The sequence below is a fragment of the Sinocyclocheilus grahami genome, unplaced genomic scaffold, assembly GCF_001515645.1.
Source record: "Sinocyclocheilus grahami isolate Dianchi unplaced genomic scaffold, SAMN03320097.WGS_v1.1 scaffold1413.1, whole genome shotgun sequence".
Classification (NCBI taxonomy): Eukaryota; Metazoa; Chordata; class Actinopteri; order Cypriniformes; family Cyprinidae; genus Sinocyclocheilus; species Sinocyclocheilus grahami.
In genome coordinates, this window is record NW_015506592.1 from 118,407 (window position 1) to 138,113 (window position 19,707).

The window sequence follows — 19,707 nt, forward strand, 5'->3', positions numbered from 1 at the left end:
CTGTGTGAACGCCCCCCAGAACGCGGGTCCTTCATCGAGCCACTGGAGGGTGTCCATCCGTCCTCTTACAGTACGTAACCATGACAACAGCCCCGGATGGTGGAGCGCGAGGGTAGCCAGGTGTTGGGTTGCGCAGAGGAAGAGACACCTACGCGATCGCTCCGTACTTTCCCATGCATCCTGCCTTCATCTTCTGCACGCGAGGATCTCTGTCGGGAACCACCATGGTGCATCACTCTGGATCCATACAGTCCTTCAAGCAGCAGAAGGGTCAGTGTGAGCGCTGCTTTTGCGGGGGTTTGCGTGTGAGAACGTGTTTTGGGGGAAAGAGCTGTAGCTCATGTCCCGGTTTGGAGATGCTTTCATGATATGCTCAACTTCACGATCAAGTGTTTGGCGCATATTGGTTTGCTACTGGATGCCACTGGAATATAAGATCGCTCTAATGAATAGATCACGAATCAAACAACTATTGCTTATTTGCGTTTAGATCTCACGGATTTGAATGATCGTGGCATAGGAGAAGTTTTCAAGGCTTTCAAAAACATCTCAATATATATATATATAGTTTTATTTACTATATGCATGTTTTATTTTATTTTATTTTTTCTTTTATGGTCTTTGCTTGATCCCATATTTAAATCTTTAAGCACAGCATTTCTATCAGCAGTCCTTAAAGATTTTCAACAACATCAAGCTCTAATGTAACTTCACTGGATTTATTTTCGAGGCTTTGATAACACATTTAAATATATCCTTATTGAATTCAAATGTTAGAAAACCTTAAAGGAATGCTAAAGGAATTTATATCATAATTTGGTACTAATGTGATCATACTGTAAACACTGGAATTTGTATTCCAAATACAAATATTCATTGTGTGTGTGTGTGTGTTTGTGTGTGTGTGTGTGTGTGTGCGTGTGTATATATATATATATATATACTTGTATTGGTAACAAATTACAGTAAGGTGCATTCGTTACAGTAACATTAGTTAACACAAACTAAGAATGAACAATACTTCTGCAGCATTTGTTAATCTTACTTAATGTTAATTTCAGCATGTACTAATGTATTATTAAAATCACAAGTTGTGTTTGCTAGCATTAGTTAATGCACTGTGAGCTAACATGAACAAACAATGCATGGCTGCATTTTAATTCACTAACACCAACAACTATTTAAAAATTGTGTAATAAATGTATTGTTCATTGCTCATTCATGTTAGTTAATAAATTAACAAATGACACCTTATTCTAAAATGTTACCATTTTATTTTATCGTATATATTCTAATTGTTTTAGTTCATTTGATTGTCTTTGCTCGATCCCATATTTAAACCTGTAAGCTCAGACATTCCATTAGCAGTCCTTAAAGATTTTCTGATCAGGTGTATCTCTCTGATATCTCTCTGTTTTTATATTAGAGCTACTCATCTGCGAAGTTCAACAAGAGCAAGCTCTAATGTAAATGTTTGGCATTTTGGGTTTTGCTTCGCACTGGATGTTGGTTCGCTCTTGTTGTTCTCATATCTGCAGTTTTGGTGATCAGCAACATGAACCATAGGAAAAAAAGACAAAGTTACTGGTAGATCTTGACTCAGGGTTATGGGAAAACACTTTCCATTGAGCTTCCTTCATCTTGTTTAATGGGGTCGCCACACACGCTAAGTGGTCATCTGCCTATTAAATCATACTGTGCTAAAAATCGCTGATTCTGACTGAACTGATGATTTGATTACGGTGAGATGGAAAAGAAAGAGCCAGTTTTGCAGGTTTTAGTAGCTGGCTATGGGATGAAAAGGACAGCAGTTTTGATATTAGAGGCATGTGTTACACTTTGTTTTGATAAAGTGCATTTGTTCCAGTATTTGTTCCAGTAACACAAACAGATATGATTACACTTCTCAGGACGTGGCCAGTGTAAATAAAAGCACTTGAGGAAATATCTCTATAAAATCTCATTACTAGTATTACAGCATGCTATTACGGAGATTGAACTGAGAGATTGAAATGGCTAAACGACTGCATTGTCACTTAGTAACTAGCAGTCTGTGTGTTTGAGCGTAGCTTATTCACAGCACTCCCATCTCATTAAGCAGATCTAGCCTATTTTTGCATCAATCTTCTGCAGTAGTTCAGCTTAGAGAACCAAAATCCATCCAGAACATTGCCTTGTTTCAGTCTCAGACGATACAAGAGTAAATATCACAACATAAATTGTGATTTTAACAATACGTATGATGATACATGTTTGTTTTATGGAAAATTAATTAATAATAATAGAATATACAACAACAATGATAATAATAATAATAATAATAACTGTTATTATTATTATTATTACTACTACTACTAATTGTATTATTATTATTATTACTACTGTTATTATTATTATTGTTAGTATCATTATTAGTAGTATTAGTAGTAGTAGCGTTCTGGATTTTTAAAAATTTTCTTTTAGTTTATTCAAATAATAATAATAAAAATAATAATAATGAAATTGTACTCAGGTTCAGCAATGTAGCCATAATACTAAATAAGGCGTTAAAGTTCTTGTTAACAATGTCTAATATAAATGTGGCCCTATCAACACATTTGAATAATAATAATAATAATAAACATGGACAATAATTTATCATAATAAATAATGATTAAAAATGTTATTATTACTGTTCTGGAATTTATTTTATTTTATAATTAAATATATAATTACATATAAAAGCAAGGATAATCCTGATATTGTGCAGTAGTTCCTGAGTTAATTCACTCAGCCTGATTACTTCGCTGCAGATTTGCTGATACCAAATTGCTATTGCCATTGGGAAAGCTTTACAGGGACAGTAATAGTAACTAAGGGGGGCAGAACCACACCTGTGAGGACACACTTCATTAACAAACCATTCCTCATTTTATCTCTGAAGGTCGTGATTAGAATGAATGGCTCCAGTGTGATGCCATTTCTTGTGCCACAGTAAATTACACAATTCCCCTTTAAGCATAATGACAGTTGCATGTATTTATAGTGCCACTTTGCATCCTCACTACCTAGACCCGACTCTGTCACGGTCATTAGCTATCGATCCAAGAGCGGATATACAGATTATTGCAGGCATTAGAAGCTCTTTAATGACTCACAGTTAATTATTTAGGACTCATGCAGCATGCCAGAACTGAGGTAAGGCCACCGAACACTGTTTTAGGTTTTCACTGGAGACTAGAGCACATTCATGTGCAATTTCAGGTTATTACAGTGAGCAGTCATTCAACAGATGCTTTTATTCAAAGTGACTTCCAGTACACTTATTACACTGCCAAGTCCCTCTGGAACAATGGCTCGCAATCCGTGAAGGTCTCTACAAAGCTAAACTGGGTTTCAGTTAATATGTGCAGTGCAGGGCTAGGAAAGGATCGAGCCGTTTGGGAAGCTGATAGCTTATGGCCCAGTTTTTTTGAGACAGAACTAGTGACCTTCCACTGTTATACAGCCTTATGAGAATAATATAAGAGTATATAGAGTGATAATATGGAAGTCGTAAGACTTTATTGGTACCAAAAATGGACTGGTAAGCTGCATTTGCACTTCAAGGTTAACTGCAGACAATATGGTATGATTTTTGTCCTGTATAATTACATGGGAATGTGTTTAGATTAGTGCTGTCAAACGATTAATCGCGATTAATCGCATCCAAAATAAAAGTTTTTGTTTACATAATGTATGTGTGCATACTGTGTATATTTATTATGTATGTATAAATACACACACATGCATGTATATATTTTGAAAATATTTACATGTATATATGTATATTCATATAATTGATATTATTTATACATATATTTAATAAATGAACATAACATATTTTTCTTAAATGTATACATGCATTTGTGTGTATTTATATATGCGTAAAAATATACACAGTAAACACACATATATTATGTAAACAAAAACTTTAATTTTGAATGTGATTAATCGCGATTAATCGGTTGACAGCACTAATTTAGATTAATGCACTGAAACACTGATCTAGGATACATTTCCTGTATAACAGCATAACTCACTGCTTAACTACCATCACCTAGATCAGGGGTGCCCAAACTCGGTCCTGGAGGGCCTGTGTCCTGCAGAGTTTAGCTCCAACTTGCCTCAACACACCTGCCGGGAAGTTTCTAGCATGCCTAGTAAGAGCTTGATTAGCTGGTTCAGGTGTGTTTGATTAGGGTTGGAGCTAAACTCTGCAGGACACCGGCCCTCCAGGACCGAGTTTGGACACCCCTGACCTAGATAGTCATGACTGTGTTCTGAATCATTAATCATTTTGTTGCGATACAGAATCAGAGTGGTTATTGATGTCAACATGCGTGGTTGAGTAATAACTTAAGCTAATTAACTAGTTTAAGATTGAATAAATGCCAAATTATTGCTGTAAATAATGAACATGGCACCTGAGATCTGAGGACTACTTAGCTATTTTGTTATCTGTTCTTATATTCAGATGTTTGATTTAACAGAGTATCTATTTACACTAAGGGCAATTAGCCCGCCTTGTTGGCAGAAGCTATTCACACTTAACTCCGTCCATTAGCGTGTGATTTGACTGGACCACATTACAAAAAACGGCCGTCGATTAATGACTTCAGTGGCGTAGATGATAAAACTCTGGACACATTTTTATGACGCGATCGACCCGAGTTTGAATATTCCTTTTTGCCGGACTTGCTCTTCTCCCTTTTCACATTTCTTATCACCACGGAAAGGCATGTGTTTTCCATTAAAATTAAGGTCGAAAAGTATTGTGTAGGGTTAGGGTAGGTGTAGGGAGGGCTTTATTGTCCCACTAAGGCAGCATCCATTTAATAATTCTAATAAAAATGATAATTTACACTCAATATGCTATTATTGCATACTGTTGTATAATGTACTACAGTACTGAGGCGCAGATATTTGCCCTATCTGGTCTCATGGCAAAAACGTACCCGGGGGCACTTTTTTGCGAGACAGGAAATACATACCAATACGTACATATCACCGCAGTTTCCAAAAGAAATGAACACTAGAGGCAGTATATCTCCGACACCTTTTATTCCTTGTCACACAAATTTACAGAGTTTCGATTAATAAAGCATAATTTTCACACAATTACTTGAAGAATGCTATGTTATGACTTCAAAACAATTTTAATATGCTGGGAGATTTGAAAACGGATGCTTTTGAATGTTAGCATCACACATATCCAGCTTCATATCTATGGGTTTTCATTGACGGTAGGTTTGTTCGTTAGCTCACGGAGTACGGCGACGTATTTGAGAGGTGAGGAGTATCCCCCGTGTAACAAATCCCGTGTAACTGCGGTTCGACAAAACAGTTCAAATCTGCATATAAGGAAGTTCAAATGGCACGGTTGCATCAACAAATGCGTTTTTATATCAGTTTTGCATTTGTTAACACTATCGCAGAGGTCCCCAACCACCGGGTCGCGACCCACTACCGGGCCGTGGAAGAATTGCTACCGGGTCGCAAGAACGTTCTGGGAAAAATGTGTATAGATATGACATTCATTTATGTTAATGATTGCTCTAATTATTATGTATTTTCTTTGTATGCGATTGATATGGAGTAGCGAAGGAGAAGGAGAGTAGCGTTCGGCACTCACGTGATTCGCAGATTAATTTGCCAATTTACACGTACAAGCAATTTTAAACCACAAGAAGAAGAAACGAAAGACAGCTCAATTCGTTACTCACGCGCAGTTCTTGTACACAATCAAAGCACGCACAAGCATAGAGATGTGTTTCAGACAGCGCGAAATACCGAGTTGCGTATAGGCTACATACACATAAAATTAGCCTATGTCAAAAACCCTTCACAGCATTGTCATTCTCTGTGCTTTAAATATTTTTTTTCTTGCTTATCCGAAAAAATAGTCCGATCTGTGACAAAAAAAAACACAATATAATGCGTTGAACCTCTCTATAATGCTATTATAATACTATATAATAGCTTAATATATATATATAGGTTTAGGGTTGGGTTTGGTGTAGGGCGTATTTCCAACACAATAGAGCATTAACTTTTAACGACAGTCTCCGGATATTTGAATTCTGAACCGCCGCAATACGTACCTGAAGCAACGTAATAAAACACAGCAATGCATACCTATATCAATGTACTAAAAACACAGCAATACGTACCTATATCAATGTACTAAAAACACAGCAATACGTACCTATATCAATGTACTAAAAACACAGCAATACGTACCTATATCAATGTACTAAAAACACAGCAATACGTACCTATATCAATGTACTAAAAACACAGCAATACGTACCTATATCAATGTACTAAAAACACAGCAATACATACCTATATCAACGTAATAAAAACACAGCAATACGTACCTATATCAACGTAATAAAAACGTCCCAGGGTTGACGTATTGAACCCGTGCTTTAGCGCCACTCAGTGGAAAAAATATACCTCATTGTCATGTTCTAGCCTGGTTACATTTGTCTTTCAATAAAAATCAAAAATTTTATGCCCTTAATGTTGTGGCAGTGTTATCGAAAATAGTATCGAATATTGATATTTTTCAAGGTATCGTATCGGATTTAGAAATTCCAGTATTGTGACAACACTATATTTGAGAGTGTTTCACATGAAAATACTATTTCAGTCTTTCTATGTCAACATTTCATGCTTGGTGTTACTTGCCATTTCTCTGTAATTTTGTACAATTTACTAACAATTTATGAGTGAAAATAGTTCATAGACCAAATTTTACTTTTATTATTAACAGTTTACATAATTCACACTTGTAACGTCATGTCCCAGAAGTGCAATTCACCAAAACGATCAACCCGCATTAATGCCCCTTTCACACAATATGTGTAAAACAAGCTTGAGTTAGTCTTAATGATACATTTTCATTCCAAACAAACCCAGATGTTGAAAAAGCAACAACAACCTGGTCTTTAGCCTGGCCAAGCTGAGAAAACAGCCGACAGACCAGACTGACTGACCTGAGATACCAGCAAACTAGTACTGGCTCATTTAAACTGTTCAACTGCTTTTGCTGTCAGCAGTGATGTTCCAGTTCTGCATCAAAGAATGACCCTGAATCTTCTGCAGATGCCTGACTAAAAGCCAAATATCCACTGACCCCAGAACCTCGCCTGTCTCAAGTGCTTAATGATGAAATAACTACAGCAGGAAACCGGCATTCTACCTCTTCCTATCTTTGTCTTTCTTGTTGCGTTCTTGTTTATGTTTTGAGGGTTCCTCCAACATTTTTGATTTTTTTGTCTTGACACATCTGTGCAGTTAAATGAAAACAGGATTTTGCCCAAACAGTGCATGCCCTTGACATAAGAGTGATGTGTGGAGACTGCAGAGGAAGAAATGTCCCAGTCAGGGAAGGTGAGATGTGATGGGAATAGAGAGAAAGAGACTCTTTGATGTTTAGGCATCTGCAGAAGAGTGGATTTATATTCAGTTATGTCCACATCAAAGCATGTTTGGCCACAGACTCCTTGACTGGCTTGCAGTGTATCTTATCACATTATTACAGAAATACGCAGTGTCAGGATAATGCATTTTGAGTATTATGTTCTATGCAAATCGTACCATTTGAGTGTTGATAATAGATATTACACTAATTAATGCTCTCAGAATACAATTCCATAATTAATGAAAATCTGTCATTTTACATTTAATCGTGAAAGCGTGAGATGAATTTTCGGCTAATGATAATTGTAGGAAGTGTGACAGACAGCTGAGGATGGGGTTTATTATTTACCACATAGAATTGAAGTGGATCTTTTTAACTTTTTATCTTCAATTTGAGGCATTTTTGCTCAGCGAAAACAAAAAATGCTCTCCCAAATTTCTGTTTTCATGTTGTAGTGTAGACAGTGAAAAATGAAATTTGAAAATGATGATGCCCTGTTGTGCCTGCTATCCAGTTTTTTTTAGTGTTGTTAAAGATAAATGTTACATTGTACTATCTTTATATTACATTCTGATAGAAAATGTATTCACAATTGATAACCTGTGGCATAACATGAGATCAGTTGTGTGTTAAATCATACATGGAATGGCGATTTTTGTGTGACCTGGACACATCAGTGGATAATAGACAGCTGAGGATGGGGTTTATTATTTACCACATAGAATTGAAGTGGATCTTTTTAACTTTTTATCTTCAATTTGAGGCATTTTTGCTCAGCGAAAACAGAGTTTTTTGAAAATGCTCTCCCAAATTTCTGTTTTCATGTTGTAGTGTAGACAGTGAAAAATGAAATTTGAAAATGATGATGCCCTGTTGTGCCTGCTATCCAGTTTTTTTAGTGTTGTTAAAGATAAATGTTACATTGTACTATCTTTATATTACATTCTGATAGAAAATGTATTCACAATTGATAACCTGTGGCATAACATGAGATCAGTTGTGTGTTAAATCATACATGGAATGGCGATTTTTGTGTGACCTGGACACATCAGTGGATAATGGGATATTTTGATAATGCAATTGTGCCAGAAAAAATAATTTTGTTACTGTATGTCTGGTCTCTCTGTATAATTTTAGTGAGCTGTTATGAAGTTACATGCACATGTGCAGTAAGATTGTTGTGGATGGAGAGCAATTCCAAACAAAAACATTGTTCGCATAATATGATCCCTTTAAATATAAATACGAAATTAGGGAATATTAACCAAACAACCAGAAAAGTGGGAAACCATCCAACTACACTATAACTTAAATGTAATAAGTCTAAAATAAACAGCAACACTAGTTTTAGGCTTATAAAAGAACTGCATGACTAATTTTAATTGCATGCCTGCTCATGCTCATTCTCAGCCAGAATCCACTGAATAAACACTTCTAGCACAATTTTAACAATACATCACCATTGCTTGGACATGGGAATAAGAGTCAGGCTGACACAGATGTCACCCATCCTATAGTAAAATATACAATATACTGTAAAAAAAAAAAACTGTAAACTTTACAGTAAAAAACAGCAGCTGTGGTTGCCAGAATTTTACCGTAAAAATATGGTAGCAACATTTTAGGTTTTATGGTTTTAACTTAAATTTACAGGTAAATACAGTAATTTATAATTAATTCAAACAAACACTAAACACGATCATGATAACACACATGCAACTTATATAATGCAATAAACATTAATTTAACAACATTAGATGTAACATGCAACCCTATTCTACAAAACTAATAAGAAAATCTAAGAAGAAACAGTTATTTAAAAAAAAAAAAAAAAATTTAATTTGAAATGTAACACAGGGAATTCTGGGAATGTCAGTTTACGGTTATTCACTGTAAATTATATGTTCTTTTTTCACTTCCAAAAATGGTATACTACCTTAAAATTGCATGTAATGTCCAATACAATTTTTCACCGTAAATAGTAGGGGAACGTACCGTTAACCATTTAACAGTCATTTACCGTTAAGTTCATGGTCATTTTTACATTGTGTATCCCTGTTGCATGACCTCAGTTAAAGCAGTGTCTCCAACCCTATTCTACAAAACTAAAAAAGAAAATCTAAAAGAAAACAGTTATTAAAAAAAAAAAAAAAAACATAAAATTTGAAATGTAACGCAGGGAATTCAGGGAATATCAATTTACGGTTATTCACTGTAAATGATATGTTCTTATTCACTTCCAAAACGGTATACTACCATAAAATTACATGTAATATCCCATACAGTTTTTCACCGTATATAGTAGGGGAACTTACTGTTAACCATTGAACAGGTTTTTACTGTAGCATTTTTACAGTCTTTTACCGTTAAATTCACGGTCATTTTTTACATTGTAGCTTTCAATGTTGATATATAAAGTTGTACATCCAATCAATTTTCCTAGACTTGATTAGGAAAGCCACACACCTGTCTATATAAGACCTTACAGCTCACAGTGCATGTCAGAGCAAATGAGAATCATGAGGTCAAAGGAACTGCCTGAAGAGCTCAGAGACAGAATTGTGGCAAGGCACAGATCTGGCCAAGGTTACAAAAAAAATTTCTGCTGCACTTAAGGTTCCTAAGAGCACAGTGGCCTCCATAAACCTTAAATGGAAGACGTTTGAGGTTTTTACTGTAGCATTTTTACAGTCTTTTACCGTTAAATTCACTGTCATTTTTGTGTGATACCAGCTACTGACTTCTTCATCAAAACTCTTTTCAGCCACAGACCTTGCACACTTTGTCAAATCCAGTGTGTAGTTCCTCCTCGGCAGCACTCATACTGTACAAACTGACCTGGCTCATTTGGAGCATTTGTTTCAGAACCTGGTGCATTTTCATCTTTAGTTTGGTTCATTTAGGCATATGTGAGCACAGCAATCGTGTGTGTGTGTCTGCACCAAAACAATTGGTCTGAGATTGCCTGAATGAAGTGTTCTCAGCACGATGGAAAACAAACTCTGGAGCAGTTAGAATGTGGTGAACAAAACAATCCAAGCCTACAGATCAACAAACCAACCTGCACTGTAAAACAAAATCTGTGACATTTACGGTAAAATACCGGCAGCTGGGGTTGCCAGAACTTCACTGTAAAAAAATATGGTAGCAACATTTGAGGTTTTACAGACTTAACTTAAATTCACAATAAAATACTGTATTTCATTAACTGATGTAATATTAATAAACCAACATATTGAAGCACTAATATCTGTTTTGAACCATTGTAATGCACTGATAACCACCAAAAACTGGTGGTGATGAGAAAGTCACATGGTGAACCAAAGCTCATCACAAACAGCTTTTCTACGAGCTGAGGAGGGCAATATTTATATATATAGAAGGTGCACAGTGTCATTCACACAAACACTAAACCCCATCACGGTGACACACATGATACTGAAATAATGCAATAACATTCATTTAACAACATTAGATGTAAGATAAAACCCTAAAAAAAACTAAGAAGAAACAGTTATTTAAAAAAACAAACAAAAAAACCCCATAAAATATGAAGTGTCATGCAGGGAATTCTGGGAGTGTCAATTTATGGTTTTTCACTGTAAATTATACAATTACTTTTTCTTTTTCACTTCCAAAAAAAAACATATTTTTAACAGTATTTTACTGTAAAATTACATTAAATGTAATTACATTTATTCATCGTACATAGTATGGAAACTTACTGTTAACCAGTTAACAGGTTTTTACTGTAGCATTTTTAAATTCTTTTACTCTTAAAATCACAATAATTTTTTACAGTGTGTATCATAATTCATAATGGGAAATGCGTTATGTAAAAGTCAACAGTGTCTATTTTGTGGGTGAGCATATTAATTATTGCATTGAAAAGCAAAAAGATATATACCTCTTTGCAGTGTTTTGGGAAAGTTACTTTTAAAAGTAATGCATTACAATATTGCGTTACTCCTTTAAAAAGTAATTAATTGCATTACTTTTAATGGAAAGTAATGGGTTATATTACTTTTGCGTTACTTTTTCTCTGGGCTGTTTGTTTTTAATATAAAAAGGTTCTATTTTTAGCAGATGTAAAAGACCTTTCACACCAAAAGTGAAATGAATAAGCCTCAGGCTGAAGGAAATGTAAATTCACATCTCTACAGTAGAGAACGCAACTCAAACAAACCTTTCAGCTGTGCTGCCATTCTGGATTGCATGAAGAACATGTTGCCAGTAAGTTACTGTAATTAAGATTTACAGTAGCAAACTGTATTTGGTTTACAGTTGCAAAATGTACTGTTTTACAGTAAATCACTATAAAAATCCAATTCATCAGTATACTACTGTAATTAATTCATTTTAATATATTTCATTAGATTTTACATTTTTATATATAATTCATTTTATTTTTACCCTGTACTACTGGCATTCAATTAAAACAGACACAATAATGACAAAATATCAAATTCTTTATTTAAAACATTGCATGTATAACACTTATAAATACAGTCTTTCAATGCTGGAACAGTGCATCTTAATTTCCCCTGTCTTAGGACATTTTGCAGTGTGCATTATGTCGTATCATCTGGATTTATCCTAACAAAGAATCTTTAGGCAACAGAAACACAATGGGGAAAAAAGATAAGCAGCCAAAGAATACATAGCCATCTGCAAAACCCAGGTGCTGCTCCAAAACGTGGCCACCACCTTTGCTCACCATCCACTTTGTTAGTGACAGAAATGTCTTCTCTGAAAAACAAGTAGAAATGGCACACTTTTAAAAGGCAAACCCCATATAGAATACACAAATCTCTCAAAACCATAGTTGTTCTCTTACCATGAATTATCAGTCTCAGGGTGGCTGGCCTGCTCATGTCTTTCTTGATGCTTCATTGCAGTTGCCTTTAAAACACAAATATAAAAAAATGCAGTAAATCTTAAATTCCATTAAAAACTATAACAAACAAATTCTAAAACTAGAAAGGCAGCTAGCCATAAAACTTCTTTAACCTAGCTAACATACCATTTCATTTTCTCAATAGGCTACTGGCCAACATTAACTACTAACACCTGAACAAAATTTCACATTAGTTAACTTAATGTTAATACAAGATAACCATTGCTCGTAAAAGTAATTTTAATTTGGTAATTCAATAAGCTGACAAAAGTCGTTTGAAAGGACAGCGCAGTTTACCATAGTAAAGTTTGTTACCGCTATGTTGACGGGTAAATGTTACTAGGTTAAAGTGTAAAAATGTTGACACAAACAAACAGACAAAGGTACATATATTTTTTTTACCTTGCTTACAGGTCTTATTCTCTCGTAAGGTGCATCGACACACAGCGCAGATGTTCTCCGGAACTCTTCCACTCTCGCGGGTTCATCCTCGGGCAAAACCCATGGCACTGCTGCGCTGGTTCGTGTCTTCCTCGGACGCAAGTGGCATCTCGACTCGACAAAAGACAATATAGAACCCATTATACTATCTACAGTGGATGCGGACAGTAAAGTGATGCCCCGGTATATTTCTGACGCACAGATGTACTCCAAGCCCTCGCGCTGTTTCTGACACGAAGGACAAATGGATTTTCCAATCATTACAAGCGATGTAACATCCAGTGTAGTCAGTCACAAGCTGTTGCTCGGTGTTGTAGACACGGTGTAAGTCAAATCTTGTCAATCCAAATGTGAGAAATTAGGAAAATAAAGCAACCTCAATAGAATGGCGCCAAAGAGGCCGTTACGGCAAATACAGTAGTATACAGCAATTTTAAAAAATGTAGTAAGTCACTGTATGTGGGGTTTGACGTCACAGAAAATTCCCATGATGCAAAGGGTATTACAGTTATTTACTGTAAAGCGAATTTGCAGTATTATACTGGGTGAAATTACAGAAATGTCTAACAGTGTTGCTTATTAGTATGGTTGAACTGGATCATCGAAGGTCAGCGGCAAAGACATTGGTTATTAAAATGCGTTTATTTACTGTATTTATACTTCACTATTGCAGGTTTGCGTCATATTCAATTCAGATAGAAATACTTTATATTTCACTGTTTTTATTCATTTTGAGGGATTCTGTAAATACATGATCACATTTAGTCTAGAACTACAGTAACATCATGTTCACACAGCGCACTCAACACCTCTGCGCTTACTCCACATGCAGACAGGAGAGCAATACATGGGAAAACAAAGTAACTGCTGTTACTTATTTGTAAAAGTAGCTCAGATATTTTCTTGTAAATTAAGAATGAATGTGTTACTTTACTAGTTACTTGAAAAAAGTAATCTGATTACATAACTCACATTACTTATGTGAGGTAATGCTTTACCCCCAACACTGATTGTAACATTTTAATTCCCTTGTTTTGGAACAAAGTGATCAATCTACTGGTACAAATGCCCTTAGTTTCCCAGTGGACTGATACAAACGTGGGTAACACCTTATTTTGATAGTCCACTTTAGACATTCTACTAACGGTAAGTAACTTTGCAACTATATGTCAACTAGCAGTCATTAGAGTTTTAGTAGACTGTCTGCTTAATATCTTCTAACACTTTATTTTGATGGGTCCACAACATACAACATACTGACTATAAGAAACTTTGCAAGTATATGTCAACTTATTCTACTAACCCTAAACCTAACCTAACAGCCTACTCTGAGAGTTAGTAGACATGTAGTTGCAAAGTTACTTATAGTTAGTAGAATGTCTAAAGTGGACTATCAAAATAAAGTGTAACCCAAACGTGTATCCTGACTCCAGGAAGTTGCACAGCAGTGAGCCACTTTAATAGGAACCGGCAATTTCAGACAACTTTTGCTATTTTAGGAGCTATATATATATATATAAATCTGATAGTATATCACAATCTGTGAATGTGCCATCTCTGGGTTACATTATGTACAATCTGATGAAAACTGGATTATTGAAACCCAAACATGAAATTTAACAACCAAACAAAAAAACAGCCAGAACTAGAGACCAACACACTTTAATTCAAGAAGAGCCACATGTGGTAGAGACATGAGGAATGTGATGAGAAGAAGAAATAAGATCTAATACCAACCTGTGCCAAATAACCAACATTTCTCAGCTGCTGCCATGAGACGTATAATAGCTACTGTACTGACATCTTCAAACCATTGAAGACTCAGTAGAGCACCAAAATCAATTCCAACCAGCACAATAACCCAAAGCAATAAACTGATATATGCCTCAGCGGCGGTGATAATTTATATGCCTCACTACAGAAGACGAGCAAAAAGCATCAGAATCCTCTTTTGAAACAAAGACTGGAAGCCATAATAAAGATTTCACTGTTAAAGAAACCACGCCATATGGATAAACTCCTAGATGATTTTGGTCCAGAAATGTGTGATCGAAAAGCAAGCGGTTAGTTAACACAGGATTCTGGCTGTTCTGATCTATTGCAGTGTGGCACAAACAGATTGGCCAGACACAAGGACTTCCTGCTACATGGGCCACTCTCCAGCAACTGTGAGTTTGTAGGAGGCTGACGATATCAACGTCTCTGTGCTTGGTACCACATTCAGCTCTGGCTCTCTTGACTGCATATATGCTCAAGCTATATGCTCGATGTAATAGATAGGACAGGTGCGTTTTTATACTAGGTATAGGTTGCTAAAAAGAGAGGACCCACTTTCAGAGAGACATGGCTTTCTCCACAGGGGAGCTGTGAATGTGCCTTTTTCTGTGTCAAAGCAAGGGTGTGTGTGTTTGTTGCAGAACATCCCATGAGCCACAGACTTGCCACCTGTCATGTTACATAACGCACAGATGGGGAAGAGTATCGCCGTAGATCACGGACACCAGACAGACCAATGGATTGATTATTTAAAACAACAACCTGTGACCTGTGATTGTCAAAAATGTGTTCTAGCAGGGACTTTTATAAATTAATGTGTGAATAGTATAAATAGCCTAATTAGTTTTCATGGTCATTGGGGAAAAAATTAAATAAAATATGTATGTATATATACAGTATATATATATATATGACTGGAAAATTAATGGAAATTATTAAAATGGAAAAATTATGGTACCGAATAGGACCAGAAATTGCTCTTTGTGAACTTAGTCCACTATAAAAGTCATGGGAATTACTTGCTCAAAAGTCTTGGGAATACCAAGATTAATACAAACATCGATTATCTGACCTTGTTAACACGTTTCTTTATGATAAAAACAAAGTGTACATTTTTTCTGCAAAAAATAAATAATAAATATCCAATGTTTCCAGGGAATTTATATTTAAACTTCAGCTTTAAAGTTTTTTTTTTTCTTTTGGAAATATTTGATATAAATTGTTCGCATAAGTACATTAATTTATACCAGATTTCTATGGATTAATCGGGTAGAAATAGCTCTTTAAAAGTAATAAGTGATGGTTACCACTTTGTACACTTTGCAGACCAGAAAATCTATATTTAATCTATGTTTCAGGACCAGTATTAGAGAGAACCAACAAATAGTCACACACTTTGACAGCATTTGTAATACAATAATATTACTTATTCCAGGTGAAATTCATTTGATATTATTGACTAAACTAGGGTTTAGCAAGGAAGTAAAAGATTTGTATATGATGGCAAGGGAATACATGAGTAGACATTCGGTTACAGGGGAGACTATGACATTGTTTGATAGGACTGAAAAGTAATAGAGGAGAGTGATGATACTGTAATCTCCTGTCTTCATGTTTCAGCACGTCACTGACTGGCTTGTGTAATTCTGTGCTGAACAGTTAAGCTCTAAACGTGCCATCTGTTACTAGCTACACCCTAACTTAAGGCGCAGTGTGATTGAGAAATTTCAGTTCTGGAGACGATAAAAACAATACTCACATGAAAAATCATGTTTTGGAAGTTTGTCACAATTTTTAAAGGCATAGTTGACCCAGAAATGAACATTTATTGAAAACGTACTCACCCTCGGGCCATCCAAGATGGAGATGAGTTTGTTTCTTCATCAGATTTGGAGAAATGTAGCATTGCATCACTTGCTCACCTGCAGTGAATGGGTGCCGTCAGAATGAACAGTTGATAAAACACCACAATAATCCACACCACTCCTAACATTCTGTGAAGTTGAAAAGCTTGTTGTTTGTAAGAAACAAAGCTATCGTTAAGATGTTTTTGACGTCAAACCGTTGCTTCCAGCCAAAACACGAATTCATAATATCACTTCCTCCATTGAAAAAGTCCATCTCCTAATGTCTCTGACATAAAAATCCACCCATATATTTGTTTAGTGTTGTTTTGGTTTGATCTGTGCAGATTTCTCGCCTGATTCAGACAAGATGACTTTTTCACTGGAGAAAGCCGTTTTTGTCTTCACAAGACGTTAACAGATGAACTGGAGTGGTGTGGATTATTGTGATGTTTTTATCAGCTGTTTGGACTCTCATTCTGACGGCACCCATTCACTGCAGGTGAGCAAGTGATGGAATGCTACATTTATCCAAATCTGACAAAGAAACTAACTCATCTACATCTAGGATGGCCTGAAGGTGAGTAAATTCTCAGCAAATTTACATTTTTAGGTGAATTATTCCGGTAATTATTCCGTTATTTAATTAATGAAATTCATTAAGTACTAAAATATATAGTTCATCATGACATGTACATAAGGTTATTTGTGCTTAAGTAAAATGTGAAGCTATTGAGTTCACAGTATGATTAAAAAGTTTCATTTATTATTTTAATATTATTATGTATGTATTTATTTTCACAATACAAATAACTTTATATTGTGATTTACCATTACAAAGATATACATTTGCTCATGCCACCTACTCATATTTTGAAGCTAGTGATTTTGCATTGTGTTGAGACCAAAGTTACAGTCCAGACTGATGGAAATCGAATTGATTAAACTCACAAATAATTCATTTAGGCTGCATTGCACTTTGCTAACAATATCACAGCATCAGTCTAGCGGCTGTAAATCACGTGCATCTGAAAAAGCCTCAGTCGAGCTCCTCTAAATCTGATCATCAGCCAGCAGCCCCTTAACGTCCCGTAAAGACTGGCTCTGAGAGGGGTGTAGAGTTACCCAGCCCACTCTGCCGCTCTGATCTATAAAAAGCATCTGTTAGTGGGGCAGGGCGATGTAAAACTCCTGTGTGCCGAGAGCGGTGGGGAACCAGAGATGAATTATGCAAGGTTTTCAGACAGGGAAGCCCACTGACCTCATTTCCTTCACTCTCTTCACTCTCTCGTGTGTCGTGTCCCTCAAGCAAGGAAAGCTCTTTATTTCAACTTGCATTTTTTTGAACATTTTCCTAAATCCTTATTTTGTTCTGTAGCTCTCCGCTACTTTTCAGATAGCAGTGCATCTTTATTTTTCCTTTTTTTGGTTACAGTAGAATAAAAATAATGTCCTCAATCGTAGTCTAGCCATATTCTAGCTCTTAGCTCGGCCCTACATGCATTATATCAACACTAATCCAGCTGCATTAGTCAATTTGTTCAACAGCTGTCCTCACATGACATTTGGCTGAATTTCATGAAGCCTGTCAATAACACACAATATGTGTGTGTGAGAGAGTGTGTGTGTGTGCCAGTCTTCAGGCAGTCATTTCTTATAATATGCAATAGTGCAGCTGATAACTCTATGGTATTTATTGCAGTCAGTGGATCTGTTTAAAATGCAGTAAATGCAAAACACCTAAATGTTAAACTGTAAGTCATCTTGAGATATTTATATACAGTAGAATTATTTAGGGTCATAACTTGCCTGAGTAGAAACTATATCGAAAATGTATAATGGTATAAAGCCAACATCAAAAATGTTAAATGCATTTTTTTTAACACATGCAGGAATACACTATGTAGCATTTCACACGTGAACAGCACACAGCTGTACTTGGGTTATATGCAACGAGACTCTTGATCTGTTTAGAGTAACTCTTTATCTTTATTATTGTGGTCAATTGCAGGTTTGAGGTTGAGAATCGAACTGTCCAGGTGGGACATGTGCGTGAGCGTGCAGCAGGAACACACACACACACACACGCTGATAATCTCACTCAATCACAAGGTCCTGTTGGCTTTGCCTCCGTGGATAAATCCAGGATTGCAGATTTTTTTGCCCCTGGCACAGCAAGCATGGCGCTGCACAAACAGCAGTGTTTGTTTCCTATGGGAACATTTATTATGTGACTTCTTTTTCTCACGTTTTCAGTTGGTGGTGAAGATGTGCTTGATAAGATTACACAGAACAGCAGCGCTAAAAGACTGGACTGAATCCGACCAATATACACTTCACCGTCTATATCTCTTCCTCCGTTCCTCTGCATTACTGCCTCTATGGAATATTTATGTATAGTGTTGCACATTGAAATTGTTGTGTTGCACTCTCGTTTTTACTTAATTCTTCACTTTAACTTTCATATAAAGCATAGGATTATATTTCTCTTTCTGACAAACCAGTATGAGCTTAGAGCTAGAGATTAAAATCAGGATCAAATAAGCTTTTATATATTTATATAAACATACACAATGAGTTCACCAGAACTCCTACAACAGCATGAGTAGACATGTAGGATGTCTGTCTCAGTTATATGCCAACATGAAAATCAAAACTTTTTTTTTTCATTGATTTTGTGGACAGTTATTTTAGTTTATTTTTAGTTTTAACACGAGCTAAACAGAATTTCACACTGTAGACTCATTTTAAAGAGGGCTCAGCACTGTTTTAACCCTGGTAGAAAGCAGGGTTAACACTTATTTTACTGTGCAAAATGTAAGCAGTGGGAAACAATGCAGTGCTAGAATGTTATGTTGTTGTTTTGCAACAGACAATCAATCATAAACTGCCTCAGTGCTCACCTCATTAAATATTCATGTGTTTTGAACAATCTCAGAAACTTTCATGCTGTGTTCAGTTTATGTTCAGTGTGAAATCTCAAAATCTGGCAACCCAGGATTAATTAAAAAATTTTTGTGGTAATAGCAGAGTCATTCCACGAAACCGATACGATTTGAGTCCCTCTGACCTTTTTAAGTGTATTTTATCTATTGGGTCCCCAAAATCTATTTTTAAAAGCTTTTTGTATTAATTGAAATGTCTCCTTTAATAAGGTTAAAAAACATGACATACATTTTATCTTTATATTAGAAATTATCTTGTTTTTTTCAGTTGACACCACCTATTTTGTCATGTCCCTCATGGCCTTCTATGAAAGTGTACTTGGGATATGAATAATAAAATTAGAAAAAAGTCCA

The 19,707-nt window shown here is 35.7% G+C and overlaps 1 protein-coding gene across 1 annotated transcript in view; it reads left to right on the forward strand.

Moving 5' to 3' along the window:
• ano3 (anoctamin 3) overlaps nucleotides 1-19,707 on the forward strand; it is an 84,957-nt gene continuing 65,250 nt past the window's right edge. Inside the window, exon 1 of the mRNA XM_016256290.1 lies at nucleotides 1-270. Coding sequence (XP_016111776.1) covers nucleotides 174-270 — 97 coding nt within the window. The 5' untranslated portion in view covers nucleotides 1-173. The remainder of the gene's footprint in view (nucleotides 271-19,707) is intronic.